We start from the raw sequence: 23312 nt of genomic DNA, 5'->3' as shown, positions 1-23312 counted from the left end.
TGTCACCAGCCCGGCAGGCCCAGAGCTTGGCCACCTCCTGTCTGTCCCCGGGAAGATGGGCTTCAGGGGCCGGGGGTCAGGGGTCAGGCGTGAGCAGGGCAGTTGGGGTGCAGGGGTGCCGGGACAGGGCGTCTCCCCAGGAGCCTGGCCGCCTGCGACTTGCCTGCCCCCCAATGGTGAAGTGGCACCAGGACTGGGCGCGGTGGGTACGGAGGTACTGGTAGGCCGTGAACCTGCCGCCCGTCCACTTGTAGATGGCCGAGCTGGCCCTGCGGCTGGCGGCCGCCACAAAGAGCCCGGCCTCGGGGATGGCGAAGACCTCCAGGGCCAGCGTCTCGGACGGCGTGGCCAGGCTCTGGTGCTCCTCCAGGAAAGCCAGCTTCTCCTTGGCTGGGGACATGGGTGCTCGCTGCCACCAGGCTGTCCCCGTCTGTCCCCAACTCGTCTCCATCTGTCCCCGGCTCTGTCCCCAACTCTGTCCCCGACTCTGTCCCCGGCTCTGTCCCCATCTCTGTGTCTGTCTCTGTCCCCATCTCTCTCCCCATCTCTGTCTCTGTCCTGTCTCTGTCCCTGTCTCTCTCCCCATCTCTCTCCCCATCTGTCTCTGTCCCCATCTCTGTCCCTGTCTCTCTCCCTGTCTCTCTCCCCATCTCTGTCTCTGTGCCCATCTCTCTCCCCATCTATCCCTGTCTCTGCCCCATCTCTGTCCCCGTCTCTGTCCCTGTCTCTATCCCATCTCTGTCTCTGTCCCCACCTCTGTCCCTTTCTCTGTCCCTGACTGTCCCCAGGCTCTGTTCTCATTCCCATACCCAGACTCTGTCCCCATCCCCATCTTTGTCCCCCTCCCCATCCCTGTCCCCCCTCTCCAGACTCTGTCCCCATCCCCAAGTTCTGTCCCTGTCCCCAGGCTCTGTCCCCTGTTCCCATCCCGTCCCTGTCCCCTTACCTGCCAGCACGGGTACCCACTGGCCGGCCACGCACAGGTACAGCCCCCGGCCGGCCGCATCCAGCCAGAACCGGGCCTGCTCCAGCGCTGTGCAGGGTGGCCGCACTCCCAGCGTCACCGTCAGGCCTGTCTCTGGGGGGGTGGGGGACACAGGTGATGGGGGGACATAGGCAGGGGGGACATGGGCAGGGGGACACGGGTGATGAAGGGACATGGGCAGAGGGCACTCGTGATGGGGGACACTGGCAGGAGGGCACTCGTGATGGGGGACACGGGCAGAGGGCACTCGTGATGGGGGACACGGGCAGAGGGCACTCGTGATGGGGGACACGGGCAGAGGGCACTCGTGATGGGGGACACGGGCAGAGGGCACTCGTGATGGGGGACACGGGCAGAGGGCACTCGTGATGGGGGACACGGGCAGGAGGGCACTCGTGATGGGGGACACGGGCAGAGGGCACTCGTGGTGGGGGACACGGGCAGGAGGGCACTCGTGATGGGGGACACGGGCAGAGGGCACTCGTGGGGGACACGGGCAGAGGGCACTCGTGATGGGGGACACGGGCAGGAGGGCACTCGTGATGGGGGACATGGGCATAGGGCACTCGTGATGGGGGACACGGGCAGGAGAGCACTCGTGCTGGGGGACACGGGCAGGAGGGCACTCGTGACGGGGGACACGGGCAGAGGGCACTTGTGGTGGGGGACACAGGCAGGAGGGCACTCGTGATGGGGGACACGGGCAGAGGGCACTCGGGGACACGGGCAGAGGGCACTCGTGATGGGGGACACGGGCAGCATGGCACTCGTGATGGGGGACACGGGCAGCATGGCACTCGTGGTGGGGGACACGGGCAGAGGGCACTCGTGATGGGGGACACGGGCAGGAGGGCACTTCTGATGGGGGACACGGGCAGGAGAGCACTCGTGATGGGGTCCACGGGCAGGTGGGGGGACTCGGGTCATAGGTGGTGGGGACAAGGGTGGTGGGGGTCCCAGCCCGGGCTGAGCAGGGCAGCACCTCCCTCCCTCCTGAGGTGGGGCGCCCTCGTCTCAGACCGGGGTCCCCGAGGCGGCCGGCTCTCTGCTCCACTCACCGTAGGGTGTCCTCAGCACCTCGTTGTCCCCCGGCCCCCCGGGGTGCCCCTGCAGGATGGGGGGCAGGGCCAGCACGGCCTGGTGGGCGAGGCGGCAGGGGCACAGCCTGGAGGTGGCATCAGCTCCGGGGAGCAGCACCAGCTGCCTCAGGAGGCCCTGGGGGTGTCAGTGGGCGGGGCTCCCTGTGGGGTGTGTTCTGGCAGGGAGGGGGCTGCATCTCCCACCCACCACCTCTGTTTGCAACTAACAAAATAATAAAAATTATGATGATTTCTCCCCAGGGCCCTGCTCAGCTCCGGCTGGTGAAGGTGCTGGGGACTGAACCCGGGGCCTCAGAGCCCGCCTCCCCTGCCCTGTCTGTCCATCTCTCCACTTCTGTTACCCACAGCTTTATCTGCCACCCATCGTCTGTCCGTCCACCCTTCCCATCACACACCCATTCACCTGTCCTTCTATCCCCACTGCCCGTCTACCCGTCCGTCCAGTGTCTTCCGTCTGTCTCCCGTCCACCCACCTGTGTCCGCCTTTCTCTTCATCTGTTCCTCCTCCATTTCTTAGTCCATTGACCCGTCCATGTGCCCAGTCACTCAGTCACCTGCCCTCCCTCCAGCCATCACCATGTGTGGGGGGCAGGTGGTCCCGCTGCCCTCTGAGGTGGCCGTGTGCTCTGGGGGTCAGGGCTGAGCGGTGTTGGTGCCAGCTGTGGGGCAAGGCTCAGCCCTGGTGTCGGGGCACAGGTGGGAAGAGCAGGGCAGAGCCTTGGGGGAGTCGGGATGCTGCCCGTCCCCCGCCCCAGAGGCCCCAGACCCCCACTCACTGTGAACTGGCCCTTGGCCCTCTTCCGGCTACCCACGAAGAAGCGGGCGCCCCTCATGGACAGGGTGGCCGGGAAGGTCAGGTCTGCGTCTCTGGGGGGCGGGGGTCTCAGGTCAGGGGGCGGGACAGGAGGGGCTGCGGTGCTGAGTCCCCATGTCTCTCCCTGGTTTGGGGAGGGACCCTGCTGGGTTTGGGCTCAGCTGCTGGGAGCAGGACGCAGAAGGCACCGGAGGGCCCTCAGGGCGGGTCACTCTGGGGAGACCCGCGGCCCCCCACGCCAGCCCAGGACCCGGCAGCACCTGAGCTCCGTCTCAGACCCGTCCCCTGGCCGTGGGACCCCCCAGCTGCCACCCGAGCGGGGCGCCCGTGGGACAGAGTGTGGCGGGAGGGAAGGCGCCCCACACCGCCACCCTCGCCCCCTCCAGCCCGGCACCTACATGTCCAGGGCCCGGCCGCAGTCGACGGTGAGCGAGAAGGTGCCTGGGGACACGGCGAGGACCAGCGTGTGCCAGTGGCCGTCGGTCAGCATGGGGATGCGGAAGGACACACGGGCTTGCCAGGTGCCTGCCGCCCCCGGGCTCAGGAAGAGGAGATGCAGCCGGCTGGGCGCCAGGCGCAGACCCAGCAGCAGAGCCCCCCGCTCTGCCACCACGGCCAGCAGGTACTCATTCTTCTGCAAGAGAGGGCAGGTGGGCACAGGTGAGGAGGGCAGGTGGGCACAGGTGAGGGGGGCAGGTGGGCACAGGTGAGGGGGGCAGGTGGGCACAGGTGAGGGGGCAGGTGGGCACAGGTGAGGGGGGAAGGTGGGCACAGGTGAGGAGGACATGTGGGCACAGGTGAGGTGGCAGGTGGGCACAGGTGAGGGCATGTGGGCACAGGTGAGGGGGCAGGTGGGCACAGGTGAGGAGGGCAGGTGGGCACAGGTGAGGGGGGCAGGTGGGCACAGGTGAGGGGGCAGGTGGGCACAGGTGAGGAGGGAAGGTGGGCACAGGCGAGGGGGGCAGGTGTGCACAGGTAAGGGGGGCAGGTGGGCAATGGTAATGAAGGCAAGAGGGGAAGATGCGGTGGACAGGTGGGCACAGGTGAGGGGGGCAGTTGGGCACAGGTGAGGGGGCAGGTGGGCACAGGTGAGGATGGCAGGTGGACACAGGTGAGGAGGACAGGTGGGCTCAGGTAATGAGGACTGGAGGGGATATGGGGTGGACAGGTGGGCACAGGTGAGGAGGGCAGGAGGGGATATGGGGTGGGCAGGTGGGCACAGGTCTCTGGCGTTTTCTCTGTCCCTGAAAGGCCTCACCACCCAGCCCAGTGCTGCCCGGCCCTGCACACACAGTGTGGGCTCCGCCCGGGGCAGCCCCCAGCCCCACAGGGCACCCAGCTAGTAGGTACGTGCTCCCTCGACCCTGTGGCTGTGGCCTCCAGTGGGCAGCACACCTGGCGCTGAGGGACCCACAGGCGGAGGAGGAAGTGACCCAGGACCCAGTAGCCGCTGGTCCCTGAGGCAGCAGGTACCCAGGAGGGGCCGCGACACCCACCAGGACACCTGGGGCTGACCCCCATCCTGTGCACTGTGACCCCACACCTCCATCCCCCAGGCCCCCACACCCCCAGGTCCAGGACGTTCTAGCACGAGGACACCAGCCCGTCACCCACGGGACCCCAGGGAGCACAGACACACACTCGTCGGGTGGCCAGGAGTTTATTGGGGTCAGAGGGCTGCTGGGGTGACAAGTGACCAGAGGGGGACAGGTGACGGGGAGGGGCTGGGGGTCCGGTCAGCACAGCGCAGACATGGGGCCCCGTCCTGAGGGGGCAGCCCCCTGGGTCAGGACTGGCCGGGGCACAAGGGGGCCGACACCAGAGGCCTGAGCCCCCCCCCCAGCCTGGGGTCACTGGGGTCAGGGCACGGGGACAGGGGTGCGGGTGCTGCAGGAGCGGGTGAGCTGCTCCCAGGGCACGGGGGGGGGGGGCACAGACCCCAGCGGGATCTGGGGGTGCGGTGCGGGCGCTCGGCTCTCAGCACCACAGGGTGGCCTCACTCACAGCAGGCGGGGCAGGGGCGGGGGCAGGCGGGCCGGCACAGCAGGGACACGCTGGAGGAGCAGCACGGGCACGGGCACGCGGGGGCACAGCACGCAGGGCGGCACAGCAGGGACACGCTGGACGAGGGCCGGCAGGGGGACCCCCCACAGCAGGCGGGCGGGCAGGGGCTGCAGCAGGGCGGGCGGCACGAGGGGCCTGAGCAGGGGGAGGCCTCGAAGCAGGCGGGCACACAGCACACGGGCTTGCAGCACACGGGCTGGCAGCAGGCGGGCACACAGCACACGGGCTTGCAGCACACAGGCTGGCAGCAGGCGGGCACACAGCACACAGGCTTGCAGCACACAGGCTGGCAGCAGGCGGGCACACAGCACACGGGCTGGCAGGGGCCGCAGGGGCAGGCCGGCTGGCAGGGGCCGCAGCCACAGCTCACGGGGGAGCAGAGGAGGGTCGGGCAGGGGCCGCAGGGGCAGCAGGGTGGCGGGCAGCAGCTCTCCTCCGGGCAGTCGTCCCCCTGCCAGGAAGACTCGGGGCAGGAGTCGCAGGACGCGGGCAGGCAGACCCGGCTGTCGTAGCTCAGGTCGCTGGAGCACAGGGACAGGGTGGAGGCGGCCATGGCGAGGAGGCGAGGGTGAGGCGGGACGAGGGAGGGAAGGAGTGAGGGAGGAGGTGCGGGGCTCAGGCTTTATACCCGTCACTGCCCCCACAGCCACGTGCCACCAGCTTCCTTCCCTGGCTGCTTCCTCGTTGCGTCCACCTGTCATTATCCTGTTTGCAGTGACGCCGGCTGCGGTGATGAGGGGGTGGTGACCCCTGACCCCTGACCCTCGGGTCTGCCCCGGGGGGGTGCTCGGGGGTCTCGGGCTGGTGCCGCAGGACAGACGTCCCGTCCACCGCCGGCGGCACCCACAGACAGAGCGGGACTCGGGACAGAGGACGTCCTCCAGCCAGTGGTGCCCCCTCCCCAGACGGGTCTGTCTTAAATTCATGTGTCGGCTCTGGATACCTTTCTTGTTTTTAACTGAGTCGTTAACTAGCTGATAGATGTTTCCTGGGGCTTAGTGCTGGCACTATGAATCCATTGCTCCTGTCAACCATTTCGGTCCATTTGATTGTTCAGGACAGAGAGAAATTGAGAGGGAAGGGGAGATAGAGAGAGAGAGAGAGAGAGAGAGAGGAGTGTGCAGTTCTGTTACAGTGCTTGCCAAGTGTCCCTCCTGCAGGTGGGAGCCTGGGGCTCGAACTCGGGTCCTTACACTTGTACTGTGTGCGCTTGACTGTGTGCGCTGCCGCCCGGCCCTTTTCTCTTCATCTTTTATTTTCTGCTTTTCCTTTCTTGCCTCCAGGGTTACCTCTGGGGCTCAGTGACTGTGCTGTGACTCCACTGCTCCCGGCCGACATTCTTTCTTTTTTTTTTTTTCTTTGTGATTATTTTTTTCAGAGAGAAGGGAGAGAGACAGAGAGATAGCTGCAGACCTGCTTCACCCTCATGAAACCTCCCCCCTGCAGGTGGGAAGCGGGGGCCTGAACCCGGGTCCCCGTGCCTGGGAACATGGCTCAGCCGGGAGTGCCACCACCCGGCCCGGCCCTGGCCGGCTTTTCACAGGACCCTCTTCCTGTGCCGTGTGGAAGCCTCGGGGTCCCTCTCTGGGTCCCCTCGCTTCCTGGACGGACGACGCTTCAGTGCTGTGTCTCCTGCCGTCCGGGCGTGTGGACGGGTCCCCTGGGCGGTCTCCGCGTGCTCGCCGCCTGCTCGGTGCTGTGGCCAAGTCCCCCGTTTTCTCTGGAAGCCCTCAGCAGCTTTCTGGGCTGAGCTGGACACGGCTTCCTTCTGCCTGGAGGGAGACATGGCCGCCACTCTCCCCTGCCGTCCGTCCGTCGGGGCCTCAGGCTCTGAGGATCCTGGGACACGCTCCGGGCGGGGCCGGGAGGAGGGGAGTCAGGGGCGGCTTCCCTTGCAGCAGCTGTTCCGGCTTCTTTGTCACTTGCAGATAATTTTAGAATCAGCTCTGACGCAATAAACGAGCCCTTCCAGGGTGCTGCCGGGCCTGGCGCCCTCAGAGAGCGGGCAGGGGTATCTGTGGGGCGTCTGGAGAGGAGCGGGAGCCCCCCGTACCACACGTCCACTCAGGCCCGTGTCCTCCTGGGCTGTGACTCCTGTCCCGTGACAGGCCTCGCCGGCGTCTCTGGAAGCTTCTTCCTGTAGCTCGACTCCCAGGCTCCATGTCCTCCGGGGGTGGACTCCCTGACCTTTGCTTTCCTAATAGACTTCTTTATTCTTTTTAAAATATTTCTTTTAGAGGCCGAGCGGTGGCGCACCGGGTTGAGCGCACATGTTACAGGGCGCAAGGCCCCGGGTTCGAGCCCCCGGTCCCCACCTGCCGGGGGAAGCTTCGCGAGTGATGAAGCAGGGCTGCGGGTGTCTCTCTGTCTCTCTGTCTCTCTCCCTGCCCCGCTCAATGTCTGGCTGTCTCTATTCAGTGAGTAAAAAGAATAAACACAGGGGCTGGGGTGGGCCCCTGGCTGGGCACACACTGAAGTGCTCAAGGACGCAGCTGAAGGGGGGAAGCTTCACGAGTGGAGGAGCAGGGCTGCAGGTGTCTCTGTCTCTCCCTCTTCATCTCCCCTCCCCTCAATTTCTCTCTGTCTCTATCCAACAATAAATAAATGAATCTTTTCAAACAGGGGGCCGGGCGGTGGCACACCTGGATAATCGCCCATGTCACAGAGCACAAGGACCCGGGTTCGAGCTCCCATCCCCACCTGCAAGGGGAAAGCTTCACAAGTGGTGAAGCAGGGCTGCAGGTGTCTCTCTGTCTCTCTCCTCCCTATCACCCCCTTCCCTCTCAATTTCTGGCTGTCTATCCAATAAATGAATATAATAAAAAATCTTTTCAAATAAAGTTAATATAAACAAAATGTTTCATTTATTTGTGGGGAGAGAAAAGGAAGGCGAAGACAAAGATGGAGACGCCTGCAGCCCGGCTTCATCGCCCGTGAAGTTTCCCTCTGCAGGTGGGGACTGGGGGTCTTTGCACACGGTGACTCGTGCACTCGGCCGTGTCCACCCCAGCCCCCAGCTTAGCCCTTCCCGTCTGCGCCTGGGTGCGGGCCTCGGGGACAGGCAGCAGTGTGCGGTGCCAACAGCCAGGGGGCAGGGAGAGGACGAGGTCCAGTGCTCTGGGAGCAGACACAGCCGTCGCGGAGGCCAGCCTGCCTGCAGGCAGAGCCGGGGGAGGGCGCCAGGGCAGACACACGCACGCTGTGGAACCCAGGGCCAAGGTCCCCACAAAGCACTGCCCACGCCACACACGGGCCCACCTGAGAGTGGGCCTGCCTCTGACAGCGGGCACTGGGCACTGCAGGTGCCTCACCCAGGGGGGCTTTTATTTTTTTATTTTACTTTAAAATATTTTTATTACGGGGGCTGGGCAGTAGCACAGCAGGTTAAGCGCACGAGGCGCAAAGCGCAAGGACCGGCATCAGGATCCCGGTTCGAGCCCCCGGCTCCCCACCTGCAGGGGAGTCGCTTCCCAGGCGGTGAAGCAGGTCTGCAGGTGTCTGTCTTTCTCTCCCCCTCTCTGTCTTCCCCTCCTCTCTCCATTTCTCTCTTTCCTAGCCAATAAAATGAAAAAAATGGCTGCCAGGAGCAGTGGATTCGTAGCCCTGGCACCAAGCCCCAGAGACCTAGAGGGAAGGGGAGACAGAGAGGGAGAGAGGGAGAGAGGCACCTTCAGCCCTGCTTCACCACTCACAAAGCTTTCCCTCTACAGTGGGGAGCAGGGGCTCGAACCTAGGTCCTTATGCATTGTAACTGTGTGCTCACCCAGGTGCACCCCCACCCGTCCCCTTCCAAGGGCAGATTCAACACCCTAGAGGCCACCTGGGGGCGGCATTGGGTGGGGGCACTGGACTCAGCACCAGGCCTCAGGTTCATTCCCCAGGGTGGCCTCAGGTTCATTCCCGACGTGCGCTCTGGCTCGCTGTCTCTTGTCACTGTGTGTGCGCAGACGTGTGTGTATGTGATACTGTGCTTTCTGCTGGATGGAGACAGAGAGAAACTGAGAGGGAAGGGGAGGGAGCAGGGCAGAGACCCCTGCAGCCCTGCGCCACCGCCTGTCCAGGACTTGAACTTAGAAATGTGTCCCTCCGGGAGTCGGGCGGTGGCGCAGCGGGTTAAGCGCACGTGGCGCCAAGCGCAGGGACCGGCGGAAGGATCCCAGTTCGAGCCCCCGGCTCCCCACCTGCAGGAGAGTCGCTTCCCAGGCGGTGAAGCAGGTCTGCAGGTGTCTATCTTTCTCTCCACCTCTCTGTCTTCCCCTCCTCTCTCCATGTCTCTCTGTCCTGTCCAACAACATCTGTAACAACAACAACAACAACAAAAACAGCAAGGGCAACAAAGGGCAAATAAATATAAAAAAAATTAAAGAAGAAAAGAAAAGCAAAGCAAAGCAAAGTGTCCTTCCACGAGAGGCGCCACCAGGCACCAACTGCTCATTGTCAAGGGAAACCAGCCGGGTCTGCGCGGGTCTCAGGGGAGCCCAGAGAAACACAGCCTCAGGACCAAGCGGAGCTCACAGCGGCTCTGCCCAGCTGCGGGAGACAGACAGACAGACAGACAGACAGGCGCTCCAGAGGGCAGGAAGGGTCCTGTAACGGGGGGCCAGCTCTGACAGTGGTACCGCGTGCTGCCAGATACTCTGTCTCCTTCAGAGACTCCGGCTGGAGGTCTCAGCCTTCCTGATGCCGAAACTCAGAGCAGACCCCTGGGACACCCCTTGCTGCACCCCATTCCCCACCCACAGCCTGCCGGCTGCCAGGCCTCTGCTGGCGTCCTGGGGTGACCCCCAGGGGACATGTTGCACGGGGCAGCTATGTCTCCCCCTCAGCCCGTCCCCAAATCTGGGAGCAGACAAGGTCGCTTGGACTAGTCCTGCCTGCTGCCCGCAGGGCACCGTGGGGGGAAAGGGCAGATGGAACAGGGAGCAAAGACGGAGGCCCTGAAGGAGAGGCCCAGAGAACAGCCCTTGTCCAGGGACCAACCTCAGGGACACCATAGGCCAGGGGCAAGCAGGAAGTGGCCTCTGGGTGACCCCACACCTCCATCCCCCAGGCCCCACACCCCCAGGTCCAGGACGTTCTAGCACGAGGACACCAGCCCGTCACCCACGGGACCCCAGGGAGCACAGACACACACTCGTCGGGTGGCCAGGAGTTTATTGGGGTCAGAGGGCTGCTGGGGTGACAAGTGACCAGAGGGGGACAGGTGACGGGGAGGGGCTGGGGGTCCGGTCAGCACAGCGCAGACACGGGGCCCCGTCCTGAGGGGGCAGCCCCCTGGGTCACGACTGGCCGGGGCACAAGGGGGCCGACACCAGAGGCCTGAACCCCCCCCCCCAGCCTGGGGTCACTGGGGTCAGGGCACGGGGACGGGGGTGCGGGTGCTGCAGGAGCGGGTGAGCTGCTCCCAGGGCACGGGGGGGGGGGGGCACAGACCCCAGCGGGATCTGGGGGTGCAGTGCGGGCGCTCGGCTCTCAGCACCACAGGGTGGCCTCACTCACAGCAGGCGGGGCAGGGGCGGGGGCAGGCGGGCCGGCACAGCAGGGACACGCTGGAGGAGCGGCACGGGCACGGGCACGCGGGGGCACAGCACGCAGGGCGGCACAGCAGGGACACGCTGGACGAGGGCCAGCAGGGGGACCCCCCACAGCAGGCGGGCGGGTGGCACGAGGGGCCTGAGCAGGGGGAGGCCTCGCAGCAGGCGGGCACACAGCACACGGGCTTGCAGCACACAGGCTGGCAGCAGGCTTGCACGCAGCACACAGGCTTGCAGCACACGGGCTGGCAGCAGGCGGGAACACAGCACACGGGCTTGCAGCACACAGGCTGGCAGCAGGCGGGCACACAGCAGGGCTGGCAGCAGGAGGGGCCGCAGGGGCAGGCTGGCTGGCAGGGGCCGCAGCCACAGCTCACGGGGGAGCAGAGGAGGGTCGGGCAGGGGCCGCAGGGGCAGCAGGGCGGCGGGCAGCAGCTCTCCTCCGGGCAGTCGTCCCCCTGCCAGGAAGACTCGGGGCAGGAGTCGCAGGACGCGGGCAGGCAGACCCGGCTGTCGTAGCTCAGGTCGCTGGAGCACAGGGACAGGGTGGAGGCGGCCATGGCGAGGAGGCGAGGGCGAGGCGGGAGTGAGTGGGGCCTAGAGCCCAGCCCGGGGCTTTCATAGTGAGGGGCCTGTGTCCCTGCCGCCCGGGGCACCTTCTTCCTTATTGTTTCTTAGCTGCGTCATTGGCAGGGTGGCACCGGGGTGGCGCCTGACCGTGTTTGTCCCCAGAGGACGTGCTGAGGCCCCAGCAGGAAGTCATAGCACGTGCTGGGGGAGGGCACAGTTGTGAGTGGAGGGGACAGTGTCACCCAGGTGTGTGCCCTGCAGAGACCCCCCAGGGAGGGAGGCAGAGGAGGGAGCCGGGGCTGCGGCCACGCTCACTGGGTGGGGTGCCAGTCCAGCCTCCTCAGCCAGGGTCACTCAGCACCAGGCGAAGCCCCACAGAGCTGTCCGTCCCTGTCTGTCTGTCTGTCTGTCTGTGTCTCTGTCTCTCTCCCTCAACGGGAAGATGGTAAGATCACATATAGGTGAGACCCTGGTTCCCCAAAGCAGAGACAGAGAGACAGAGAGGAGCTCAGAGACCCTCCCCTGCAGAGACGCCATCCTGAGTCTGGTCTCAGAGAGAAGGGTGAGCCTGCCTGAGGGGTGTCACACGGGCAGCCCTTGTCCCAGGCCCTGGGGACACCAGGCCCCCAGCCCCGTTTTTAATTTTCTGTTTGCTCTCTGCAGAGGGGCCATGCAGAGCTCTCGGCAGGCCAGAGAGCTCAGTGGGTGGGGCGCTGCTTTGCCACGTGAGGCCCAGTTTGAGCCCCAGCACCACAGGGTGGTTCCGTAGCAGCGGGGAAGCTCCGTGGCCGGCCTGTGTCTGAGTGGAGAAGCAGCCCCTGAGGTGAGGCCCCCGGCCCCTTGCAGGGCGGCCCTCTGGTGTGAGCCCGGGAGAGCCACTCAGGAGCGACGGAGCAGCGGGGACACGTGGCCCCTAGTTTTACACACGCGGCCGCAGGCCCACCCCCAGCCAGAGTGGCACTGACCTTGGGGGCGAGGTCCGGGGCCTTCAGGGTGACGACCACAGAGAATTCCTCGGGGAAGAGGTCACACGCGGAGAAGAGGCGGCCGGCCGGGAAGCTCAGCGTGTGGGGGTGGGCGGCACTCAGCTGTAGCCCGGGGGCACCCTGGGCCAGTACCACGCCCACCCCTGGGGCTCCGTGTGCGGGCACCGCCTCTGCCAGCAGGTCCAGCGGCCGCAGGTCTGCGGAGACACAGTCACTCAGAGGGGAGAGTGAGGCACATGGTCCCCGGACACTCAGAGCCACAGAGGGGTCGCTCCCTGCCCCGCCCACCCGGCCATGGGGGGGTACACGGTGGGGCCACCTGGACCCCTACGAGGCCCCTCCTGCAGGCCCAGCTCCCAGGACGGAGGCCGGATGAGAGCCTTCCAGAACACACCTCTGCCCAGCGGGCCCTGGGTGGGCAATTAGGAGCCATTACGGGGAGCCCCAGCTGCTAATCCCATGTAATCCTCTGCAGAAGGGGCCTGTGTGCAGCTGGGTACCCACACGTGTGTGTCTGTGTGTGTGGCCACATGCACCCTGTGCTCAGCTGGTGCCTAACACAGACACTAACAGACAGAGACACTCAGATACAGAGACACAGACACAGACACTCAGACACAGAGACAGACACAGACACACAGAGACAGACACACAGACACAGACACAGACACTCAGATACAGAGACAGAGACACTAACAGACACTCAGACACAGAGACAGAGACACAGAGACAGACACTCAGACACAGACACACAGACAGAGACACTCGGATACAGAGACAGAGACACAGACACAGACACTCAGACACAGAGACACAGACACAGACAAACAGACACAGACACACAGACAGAGACACTCAGACAGAGACACTCAGACACAGAGACACAGACACAGAGACACAGACACAGACACGCAGACACAGACAGTCAGACACAGAGAGACAGTCTCTCAGACACACACACACTCACACTCACTCTGCAGACGGCAGAGTCCCCATAACCCAGCACCCGGGGGTCTCGAGGTGCCACACATCTGTAGCTGTGGGGGCGCCCAGAACAGGCAGCGGATGATGGGGGCACAGGGCAGGGGAGCGGGCACCCCGAGGGACACATCGCTGCACACACCTCCAGTCTGCCCTCCTGGGGGGCACCAGGTCCATCACACAGGGCTCCTGACGGCCACCAGCCATGAAGGCGGGGAGGCCAGTTTGCCCTCAGACAAGGCAGCCCCCCACGGCCTGTCACCTCTTCAGAGCAGAGTCATAAACTACAGGTGTGAGGGTCACTCTGGACACAGCAGCCCACACGCTAGGCAGGGAGCCCTCCTCAGAGAGCCCTCCTCAACCGGGCAGTGCGGGCTGGAGGCGGGGTCCACGTGGGGTCACTGCAGCCCCGGGGCTGTTGTGAGTCCCCGCCTCCGCCGACAACCCTGAGGCGGCACGTCTCCCCCTGGCGTTTTCCCCAGCCGGCCCTCCTGGACGTGGAGTCCTCCCCTGTGCTGGCGGGGGGGGGGGGGGGGGGGGGGGGGGGGAAGCTTGCGTCCTGTCCCTTGGACCTCAGGGGCAGGTGTGGCTTACTTGGGAACAGAGAGCACCCAGGGGCCCAAGCGGGAACCCACAGGACAACACAGCCTCCCCGAGGCCCTCGGGGACAAAACAGGTGAGGACACGCCCAGGTGGCTGCCCGCTTCTGCGCTGAGTCCTGGAAGCTTGTTTGCCACGTGGGGAACCCCAACAAGGAAGGGCGAGAAGGGGGGACACACGGCCAGGTATATAAGTCACAAGGCCCGCACCTCCATACCCACTCACTCCTTCCTCCCACCTGCCCTCCCGCCTCACCCTCGCCTCCTCGCCATGGCCGCCTCCACCCTGTCCCTGTGCTCCAGCGACCTGAGCTATGACAGCCGGGTCTGCCTGCCCGCGTGCTGCGACTCCTGCCCCGAGTCTTCCTGGCAGGGGGACGACTGCCCGGAGGAGAGCTGCTGCCCGCCGCCATGCTGCCCCTGCGGCCCCTGCCCGACCCTCCTCTGCTCCCCCGTGAGCTGTGGCTGCAGCCCCTGCCCCTGCCCCTGCCCCTGCGGCCCCTCCTGCTGCCAGCCCTGCTGTGTGCCCGCCTGCTGCAAGCCCGTCTGCTGCAAGCCCGTGTGCTGCAAGCCCGTGTGCTGCACGTCCGTCTGCTGCAAGCCTGTGTGCTGTGTTCCCACCTGCTGCCAGCCCGTCTGCTGCAAGCCCGTGTGCTGTGTGCCCGCCTGCTGCCAGCCTGTGTGCTGCAAGCCCGTGTGCTGCGTGCCCGCCTGCTGCCAGCCTGTGTGCTGCAAGCCCGTGTGCTGGGAAGCCTCCCCCTGCTCAGGCCCCTTGTGCCGCCCGCCCTGCTGCAGCCCCTGCCCGCCCGCCTGCTGTGGGGGGTCCCCCTGCCGGCCCTCATCCAGCGTGTCCCTGCTGTGCTGCCCTGCGTGCTGTGCCCCCGTGTGCCCGTGCCCGTGCCGCTCCTCCAGCGTGTCCCTGCTGTGCCGGCCCGCCTGCCCCCGCCCCTGCCCCGCCTGCTGTGAGTGAGGCCACCCTGTGGTGCTGAGAGCCGAGTGCCCGCACCGCACCCCCAGATCCCGCTGGGGTCTGTGCCCCCCCCCCCCGATGCCCTGGGAGCAGCTCACCCGCTCCTGCAGCACCCGCACCCCCGTCCCCGTGCCCTGACCCCAGTGACCCCAGGCTGGGGGGGGGGGTTCAGGCCTCTGGTGTCGGCCCCCTTGTGCCCCGGCCAGTCGTGACCCAGGGGGCTGCCCCCTCAGGACGGGGCCCCGTGTCTGCGCTGTGCTGACTGGACCCCCAGCCCCTCCCCGTCACCTGTCCCCCTCTGGTCACTTGTCACCCCAGCAGCCCTCTGACCCCAATAAACTCCTGGCCACCTGACGAGTGTGTGTCTGTGCTCCCTGGAGTCCCGTGGGTGACGGGCTGGTGCCCTCGTCCTAGAACGTCCTGGACCTGGGGGTGTGGGGGCCTGGGGGATGGCAGGAGGGTGCAAAGTGAACGCTGGCCAGGTCCTGCTCTGAGGTCTCTGTGTATCCTCAGAGGGTCACACTCTGGCCTCTCTGCACGAGGTCTCTGTGTCCGTCTGTGTCACCCTGTCCCTCTGTGTCACATCTCTGTGTCACCCTGTCCGTCTGTTTCACCCTGTCCCGCTGTGTCACCTCACCTGTCTGTGTCACCTTGTCCCTCTATGACATCCGTCCCTCTGTGTCACCCCATCCCTCTGTGTCCTCCTGTCCCTCTGTGTCCCCCATCCCTCTGTGTCCCCCGTCCCTCTGTGTCCCCCCATCCCTCTGTGTCCTCCTGTCCCTCTGTGTCCTCCTGTCCCTCTGTGTCCTTCTGTTCCTCTGTGTCTCCCTGTCCCTCTGTGTCACATCTCTGTGTCACCCTGTCCGTCTGTTTCACCCTGTCCCGCTGTGTCACCTCACCTGTCTGTGTCACCTTGTCCCTCTATGACATCCGTCCCTCTGTGTCACCCCATCCCTCTGTGTCCTCCTGTCCCTCTGTGTCCCCCTGTCCCTCTGTGTCCCCCGTCCCTCTGTGTCCCCCATCCCTCTGTGTCCCCCGTCCCTCTGTGTCCCCCCATCCCTCTGTGTCCTCCTGTCCCTCTGTGTCCTTCTGTCCCTCTGTGTCTCCCTGTCCCTCTGTGTCCCCCGTCCCCCCGTCCCTCTGTGTCCCCCATCCCCCTGTGTCCCCCCCATTCCTCTGTGTCACCCCCTGTCCCTCTGTGCTGAGGGCACATATCACCATGTTCAAGGACCTGAGTTCGAGACCCTGGTTCCCACCTGCAGGGAGAAGCTGCATGATCACTGGAGCAGGGCTGCAGGGGTCTCTGTCTGTCTCCTCTCTCCCCTCTCAAGTTCTCTCTGTCCCAGCTAGTAGAGAGGGGACTAAAAGCAGAAGGAAAGATGGCCGCTGGGGCGGGAGTCAGTGTGCGGACACCAAGCCCCGTCATAAGCAACACAGTAACAGGGACGGAGCGGCGCTGACTGGGTTTGAGATGCAGTCTTTATTCGTGATTGGATGGTCAGTGACACCCCAGGGTAGAGGCCACCATCTCAGAACAGAGGCTGAGACACGCGGTTTCGCCAACAACAGCGGTGACGGCGGAGCCCCAGTGACCGCACCCGACAGGCCCCGGTCCTGGCTGGGGAGCTGCCCCTAGGGGCCGCCCCGCCAGCCTGTCCCCACCAGGAGCCCCCGGCCCGGCGCACGGCCGTCTCAACGTGGCCTCCTGGCTCTTTGTGGTTTGGGCTCCACGCCTCGAGGTGGCCGTGTGCATTTTCACAGGCCAGACGGCCCTTCTTCGAGGTCCTGGCACAGGCCTGTGCCCTGCCCTGCTCTGCTCTGTCCTTCCCCTCGGCCACCACGTCCTGCCAGAGAACCCTCCCTTTTTTTAAAATTTATTTCTTTATTGGGGAATTAATGTTTTACATTCAACAGTAAATACAATAGTTTGTACATGCATAACATTCCCCAGTTTCCCATATAACAATACAACCCCCACTAGGTCCTCTGTCATCCTTCTTGGACCTGTATTCTCCCCACCCCCCACCCCAGAGTCTTTTACTTTGGTGCAATACGCTAATTCCAGTTCAGGTTCTACTTGTGTTTTCTCTTCTGATCTTTTTTTCCAACTTCTGCCTGAGAGTGAGATCATCCCATGTTCATCCTTCTGTTTCTGACTTATTTCACTCAACATGATTTTTTCAAGTTGTGGTCTATATACACAATGGAATACTACTCAGCTGTAAAAAATGGTGACTTCACCGTTTTCAGCCGATCTTGGATGGACCTTGAAAGAACCCTCCCTTCCTTCCCGGCGGCCGCTGGCCTCAGCCCTTCACGTCCAGCAGGGCGTCTGATCCGGGCCGCTGCTGGGCCCCTAGGCGAGTAGGTGCCGGCTGCCTTTAACCCGTGTGGGGGCTGAGCCGTGCCGCCCGGCTTGTTGCTCCAACCCTCTCTTTCACTGTCCCCAGACCTGAGCTGGCCTCTCATGCCATGTCTGTTCTCGTTAGTGGCCCATCATTCCATTTCAGCTGCCACGGCCCTGTGTGGGATGCAGGGGTGCGGGGGTCAGGGGTGCAGGGGTACAGTGGTGTGGGGGTCAGGGGGTCAGTGGGGGTCAGGAGTGCAGGGGTACAGGGCTGTGAGGGTCAGGGGTATGGGGTGCAGGGGTGCAGGGTGTGGGGTGCATGATGTGCAGGGGTGCGGCTTTGCAAGGTTGTGGGGGTGCAGCTTGCGAGCTGCCCTTGCTACCGCCCTGCTGCGTCTCCACACTTGAGCGTGTCCCTGGCCTTGTACTGGCCAGGACGGGCATGTGGCGCCTCCCCACAGGCTGTGTGGCTGCCAGGGCCTCCTGGGCGGGTTTGCGATGGTGCCACTCTGTGTCTCCAGTGGAGCCTGCAGCAGAGGGGCCGCAGAAAGCTTGACCACTACGTCACCCATGTCCTCGCCAGCTCTCACTCTGGCCTGCAGGGCTTTGGGGTCTGGGCTCTGGTGCTGCACCCTGCCCCCCACTCTGAGGACCCCGCCTGAGGTCCCCCGGTCTGAGGTCCCCCTGGCTCTAAGGTCCCCGGCTCTGAGGTCCCCCGGCTCTGAGGTCCCCCAGCTCTGAGGTCCCCTGGCTCTGAGGTCCCCCTGGGTCTGAGGTCCCCTGGCTCTGAGGTCCCCCGGCTCTGAGGTCCCCCGGCTCTGAGGACCCCCCAGGTCTGAGGTCCCCCGGCTCTGAGGACCCCCGGCTCTGAGGCCCCCTGGCTCTGAGGACCCCCATCTCTGAGGTCCCCCGGCTCTGAGGTCCCCCCGGGTCTGAGGTCCCCTGGCTCTGAGGTCCCCCGGCTCTGAGGACCCCCGGTCTGAGGTCCCCTGGCTCTGAAGACCAACGGCTCTGAGGTCCCCCAGCTCTGCTGGAAACACCTTCCTGAGCAGAGGTACTGAGTGCAGTGGCCTCAGGCAGTGGGCAGCAGAGGCACTGAGTGGTTGTCCCCATCCCTGGAACCCTGGGGTGCCACACAGGCCTCTCCCTGGAGCCTCAGGCTGGGGTCTGACAGTAGCTGGGGACACTTCCTGGAAGGGGGAGGGATGGGGAGAGAGGAGGAGGAGGGTGAAGGGCAGGAGGGGAGAAGAGGGAAGAGGGGAGGGAGAGGGGAGGGAGAGGAGGAGATGGAGGAGAATGTGTTGGGGGAGACTGGCCAGGATCCAAGGAGAAGCCTGGGAGCAGCAGTCCACCCCAGGAGAATCCAGTCTGTGTCTTTCTTATAAAGAAATCCAGAGTCCCGGGACCAGGTGAGTTCCATCTTTATTATAGGCTGCAGGGTCCTGGGGAAGGAACAGACCCCCAAGGAGGGCAGCAGGGGCAGACCGGCACTGGGTCTCGGTGGCTCAGAGACCACCTGCCTCCTGCCTGCAGCAAGGCCCCAGAGCTCCTGTGCGTCCCTGTCCCCGTCCCCATCCCTGTCCCTGTCCCCATCCCCGCCAGATGGGGGGAGCAGCGGAGCAGGGCCCAGCAGGATCCGCGGCCTTTGTGAGGGGTCAGTGGGGAGGGAGGGTGGCCAGTGCTGGGGGGTGTACCCACAGCAGACACAGGCTCTCCTATGTGCACATGGGGTTGGGGGTTTGGTCAGGGCAGAGAGTGAGGACAGGGGAAAGGCTGTACCCAGAGGCCAGAGGGCTGGCAGCTTCCTGAGGCCCCGTCCTGAGGGGCAGCCCCCCGGGTCAGGACTGGCCGGGGCACAAGGGGGCCGACACCAGAGGCCTGAGCCCCCCCCGGCCTGGGGTCACTGGGGTCAGGGCACGGGGACGGGGGTGCGGGTGCTGCAGGAGCGGGTGAGCTGCTCCCAGGGCATCGGGGGGGGGGGGCACAGACCCCAGCGGGATCTGGGGGTGCGGTGCGGGCGCTCGGCTCTCAGCACCACAGGGTGGCCTCACTCACAGCAGGCGGGGCAGGGGCGGGGGCAGGCGGGCCGGCACAGCAGGGACACGCTGGAGGAGCGGCACGGGCACGGGCACGCGGGGGCACAGCACGCAGGGCGGCACAGCAGGGACACGCTGGATGAGGGCCGGCAGGGGGACCCCCCACAGCAGGTGGGCGGGCAGGGGCTGCAGCAGGGCGGGCGGCACGAGGGGCCTGAGCAGGGGGAGGCCTCGCAACAGATGGGCACGCAGCACATGGGCTTGCAGCACACGGGCTGGCAGCAGGCGGGCACGCAGCACACGGGCTTGCAGCACACGTGCTGGCAGCAGGCGGGCACACAGCACACGGGCTTGCAGCACACGGGCTGGCAGCAGGCGGGCACGCAGCACACAGGCTTGCAGCACACAGGCTGGCAGCAGGCGGGCACACAGCAGGGCTGGCAGCAGGAGGGGCCGCAGGGGCAGGCCGGCTGGCAGGGGCCGCAGCCACAGCTCACGGGGGAGCAGAGGAGGGTCGGGCAGGGGCCGCAGGGGCGGCAGGGCGGCTGGCAGCAGCTCTCCTCCGGGCAGTCGTCCCCCTGCCAGGAAGACTCAGGGCAGGAGTCGCAGGACGCGGGCAGGCAGACCCGGCTGTCGTAGCTCAGGTCGCTGGAGCACAGGGACAGGGTGGAGGCGGCCATGGCGAGGAGGCGAGGGTGAGGCAGGAGGGCAGGCGGAGTGAGGGAGGGAGGAGGCGTGTGAGCTGGTTTTTATACCCCTCCTGTGCCATCCCAGTGCCACTTCCTGTCCCGTGGGCAGGACCTCGGGGTTGTTTGCTTGTCCTTGCCGCCCAGCTTGTATATCTGCTGGTACACCTGCTCTGCCCGCCACCGGAGTCAGTCCCGCGTCCCCAGGTGTCCCCGCCCACTCAGCAGAGCAGGAAGCTCAGGATGGGGACGTGCAGCTTAGTGCAGGGCGGTGACAGAGGGGACCCCGGCGGGCGGGCGGGCGGACTGCAGCCCTCGCCTCTCTCTCCCCCCCACCCCGTGCCTCCGCGTCCGTCTCTGTGATCTCATGCTCACACACACCCAGCCGGCCTGTGGAGCTGACTCCGTCCCACGCATGGGGAGGGTCCAGTCACCCTGCTCTGCAGAGCCTCCCATGGGACCCCCAGCCCCAGGGCTCACTTCTCAGCACCTAGGGACAGGCTACAGGCTGGGGGTGTGGACCCACCTGCCAACGCCCATGTCCAGCAGGGAAGCAACTACAGAAGCCACAACTCCCACCTCCTGCTCCTCCCACCTCTGCACTCCTCAAAGAATTTTTCCTTTTTTCTTTTTCTCCTTCCTTCCTTCCTTTTTTCTTTCTTTTTTCTCTTTCTCTCTTTCTTTTTTTCCTTTTTTTTTTTTTTTCCCAGAGCTCTGCTCAGCTCTTATTTATGTAGGTGAAGGAGTTTGAACCTGGGACTTTGGAGCCTCAGGCAGGAGAGTCTCTTTAAATAACCATGATGCTGTCTACCCCTGCGCCCCAAAAGAATTTGGGTCCCTGCTCCCAGAGGGGGAGAAATGTCAGGGGAAGATGCCCAGAGGGCCCTGAACCCCAACTCCCTCAGGACCCAGAGAGAAGAGGCAAAAGGGAGGGACACTCAGAAGTAGTTACAAGTGTAGGTGTGACTTAGGGACAAAGAGAAGGCCAGATTAAAATGGGCAAATCTGTATAAATACGGAGAGTTGTAGAAATACTCGTCAGCCCACATCTGTGAGCTGGGAGAACCACTGCGGCTCCCCGTGGAGGGACGGGGACACAGAGCTCTGGGGGTGGACTTCCCCCTGCTACCTCACAGCCCTGTGCCTTCGAGGGCCATCTGGCCATCTGAGGACCATCGACCGCCAGGGTGGGCCGGGCTGAGCTGTCCGGCTGGCAGGTGCCCCCGCCCCTCACCCTCCATGTGCGTCCCTCCCTCCCAAGGCTGAACGCTCAGTCACAGAGGATGACTGTCCGTGGATAGAGAACCCGGACGGTCTCCAGTCGAGGGAGTAGAATAGCTGTACTCTCTTGCTAGAGTGTGAACAAGCTGTCTTACAACCGTAAATAAACAAATCACTAAAAAATAAGAGTGGGGAGTCAGGCGGTATCGCAGCGGATGGTGCAAAGCGCAAGGACCGGCGTGAGGATCCCGGTTCGAGCCCCCGGCTCCCCACCTGCAGGGGAGTCGCTTCCCAGGCGGTGAAGCAGGTCTGCAGGTGTCTGTCTGTCTCTCCCCCTCTCTGTCTTCCCCTCCTCTCTCCATGTCTCTCTGTCCTATCCAACAACAAGGACATCAATAACAGCAACAGTAATAACGACAACAATAAAACAAGGGCAACAAAAGGGAATAAATATTAAAACATAATAAAATAAAAATTGGGAGTTGGGCGGTAGCGCAGTGGGTTAAGCACATGTGGCACAAAGCGCAAGGACCAGTGTAAGGATCCTGGTTCGAGCCCCCAGCTCCCCACCTGCAGGGGAGTCGCTTCACAAGTGTTGAAGCAGGTCTGCAGGTGTCTGTCTTTCTCTCCCCCTCTGTCTTGCCCTCCTCTCTCCATTTCTCTCTGTCCTATCCGTCAATGAAGACAACAATAAAACAAGGGCAATAAAAGAGAATAAATAAGTAAATAATTTATAAAAAATAAATAAATAATAAAATTAAATTAAAATAAAAAAGAGTGGGGCCTCTCCATCTGGCTCCCATACAGTCGACCTCCTGAGCGCCTGGCTGTTGGACCCCGGTCACAGCGCAGGTCCGCCTCTGTTTCCAGAAGTGTCTGTGATGCTGCCAGCTCGGTGCCGGCCTGGCAGGTGACCGAGTTCTCTGCCTGGGGCCTGGGGGGTGGGCACCTCCGTCCCTCGAGCTGAGCATGGCCTGAACGTTTGGCAAGTACTTTGAGGCCCCTTACGTAGCTCTAGCTGGTGACTGCTCTCCCAGGCCTTGTCCCCTTGGGCCCTGTCACCTCCTCTCCGCCCCCAGGGCTCTGCAGGCCCCTGGGACCCAGGACTGAGGTGTCCCAGCTCCCCGATGGGCTTGGCCCAGCCCCCGGCACCCCCAGCCCACACATAGTTCAGCCACAGCTCTGAGGGGGAGTCCCAGGGTCCCAGCAGGCCTGGCACCCACGTTACCATCCTAGGACACCTGCACTGAGCTATGGCCACTCCAGCGGAGACGGCCTCTCTCCTGGGCACCGGCAGCAGCCTGGCCCTGCCGCCCCAAGGGCCTGGGTGTGGGAGGGGACGGGCGCTGCGGGAACCACACGCCTTGGCTCGGCGCCGTTCCGGGTCCCTGCCTGTGCTGCACAACAGCCCGGAATAGCCGGGAATGTGCCCGGGGGCTAAAGAGGCCAGGTGAGGCCAGCCCCCAAACACCTGCAGGAGGCGGCGGGGCAGGTGGGACAGCTCCGTGCCGCACACAGGCCAAGCCTCCTCACACTCACACCCGCTCCCTCGTCCCGCCTCACCCTCGCCTCCTCGCCATGGCCGCCTCCACCCTGTCCCTGTGCTCCAGCGACCTGAGCTACGACAGCCGGGTCTGCCTGCCCGCGTCCTGCGACTCCTGCTCCGAGTCTTCCAGGCAGGGGGACGACTGCCCGGAGGAGAGCTGCTGCCCGCTGCCCTGCTGCCCCTGCGGCCCCTGCCCGACCCTCCTCTGCTCCCCCGTGAGCTGTGGCTGCAGCCCCTGCCAGCCGGCCTGCCCCTGCCCCTGCGGCCCCTCCTGCTGCCAGCCCTGCTGTGTGCCTGCCTGCTGCCAGCCTGTGTGCTACAAGCCCATTTGCTGCGTGCCCGCCTGCTGCCAGCCCGTGTGCTGCAAGCCCGTGTGCTGTGTGCCCGCCTGCTGCCAGCCCGTGTGCTGCATGCCCGCCTGCTGCCAGCCCGTGTGCTGCAAGCCCGTGTGCTGTGTGCCCGCCTGCTGCCAGCCCGTGTGCTGCGTGCCCGCCTGCTGCCAGCCCGTGTGCTGCAAGCCCGTGTGCTGTGTGCCCGCCTGCTGCCAGCCCGTGTGCTGTGTGCCCGCCTGCTGCCAGCCCGTGTGCTGCAAGCCCGTGTGCTGTGTGCCCACCTGCTGCCAGCCCGTGTGCTGCAAGCCCATGTGCTGCGTGCCCGCCTGCTGCGAGGCCTCCCCCTGCTCAGGCCCCTCGTGCTGCCCGCCCTGCTGCAGCCCCTGCCCGCCCGCCTGCTGTGGGGGGTCCCCCTGGCGCCCTCGTCCGGCATGTCCCTGCTGTGCCCCCGCCCCTGCCCAAGCCAGCACTATGAGTCCACTATTCCTGGCGGCTGCTATTTTCTTCAACGTCTATTTTTCTTTCTTGAATAGGACAAGGA

The 23312-nt window shown here is 64.7% G+C and overlaps 5 protein-coding genes across 7 annotated transcripts in view; 1 reads left to right on the top strand and 4 right to left on the bottom strand.

Annotated features, from left to right (window-relative positions):
• TSPEAR (thrombospondin type laminin G domain and EAR repeats) overlaps positions 1-13241 on the bottom strand; it is a 23150-nt gene extending 9909 nt beyond the window's left edge. The window contains exons 1-9 of the mRNA XM_060184627.1: positions 13177-13241; positions 13027-13090; positions 12342-12463; positions 12033-12267; positions 3298-3533; positions 2862-2952; positions 2044-2200; positions 947-1078; positions 164-390 (exon numbers count right to left, since the gene is read on the bottom strand). Coding sequence (XP_060040610.1) covers positions 164-390; positions 947-1078; positions 2044-2200; positions 2862-2952; positions 3298-3533; positions 12033-12267; positions 12342-12463; positions 13027-13090; positions 13177-13241 — 1329 coding nt within the window. The remainder of the gene's footprint in view (positions 1-163; positions 391-946; positions 1079-2043; positions 2201-2861; positions 2953-3297; positions 3534-12032; positions 12268-12341; positions 12464-13026; positions 13091-13176) is intronic.
• LOC132536573 (keratin-associated protein 10-8-like) lies at positions 4544-14276 on the bottom strand. Of its 3 annotated transcripts, none has more exons than XM_060184614.1 (3): positions 14255-14276; positions 5268-5577; positions 4544-5234 (listed from the first exon to the last, which is right to left on the bottom strand). In XM_060184614.1, exons 2-3 carry the CDS (start codon positions 5514-5516, stop codon positions 4896-4898), a joined length of 588 nt encoding a protein of 195 aa, XP_060040597.1. In that variant the 5' UTR covers positions 5517-5577; positions 14255-14276; the 3' UTR covers positions 4544-4895. The 3 variants fall into 3 exon arrangements, with proteins under 3 accessions (XP_060040597.1, XP_060040598.1, XP_060040599.1); XM_060184615.1 differs by having other exon boundaries at positions 5277-5577; positions 14255-14275; XM_060184616.1 differs by lacking the exon at positions 14255-14276 and adding an exon at positions 13996-14105 and having other exon boundaries at positions 4544-5559.
• Positions 10302-11112, bottom strand: LOC132536572 (keratin-associated protein 10-8-like). Its single transcript, XM_060184613.1, has one exon. It carries the CDS (start codon positions 11055-11057, stop codon positions 10455-10457), a length of 603 nt encoding a protein of 200 aa, XP_060040596.1. The 5' UTR covers positions 11058-11112; the 3' UTR covers positions 10302-10454.
• On the top strand, positions 13873-23312 carry LOC107523376 (uncharacterized; the record flags this gene model as incomplete). The annotated part of the gene is made up of 3 exons (XM_060184612.1): positions 13873-14600; positions 19008-19602; positions 22191-23312. Coding segments are annotated over exons 1-3 (2413 nt in total), but the record flags the coding sequence as incomplete, so codon positions are not given.
• Positions 18555-19740, bottom strand: LOC132536574 (keratin-associated protein 10-8-like). The gene has a single exon (XM_060184617.1). It carries the CDS (start codon positions 19664-19666, stop codon positions 18998-19000), a length of 669 nt encoding a protein of 222 aa, XP_060040600.1. The 5' UTR covers positions 19667-19740; the 3' UTR covers positions 18555-18997.

The sequence above is a fragment of the Erinaceus europaeus genome, unplaced genomic scaffold, assembly GCF_950295315.1.
Source record: "Erinaceus europaeus unplaced genomic scaffold, mEriEur2.1 scaffold_679, whole genome shotgun sequence".
NCBI lineage: Eukaryota > Metazoa > Chordata > Mammalia > Eulipotyphla > Erinaceidae > Erinaceus > Erinaceus europaeus.
The sequence above is the reverse complement of the archived record's forward strand: the minus strand, read 5'-3'. Positions and strand labels throughout refer to the sequence as shown.

Coding starts and splice junctions, on each gene's coding strand:
- LOC132536573 (XM_060184616.1), bottom strand. CDS start 5,516: ATGGCCGCCTCCACCCTGTCCCTGTGCTCCAGCGACCTGAGCTACGAC.
- LOC132536572 (XM_060184613.1), bottom strand. CDS start 11,057: ATGGCCGCCTCCACCCTGTCCCTGTGCTCCAGCGACCTGAGCTACGAC.
- LOC132536574 (XM_060184617.1), bottom strand. CDS start 19,666: ATGGCCGCCTCCACCCTGTCCCTGTGCTCCAGCGACCTGAGCTACGAC.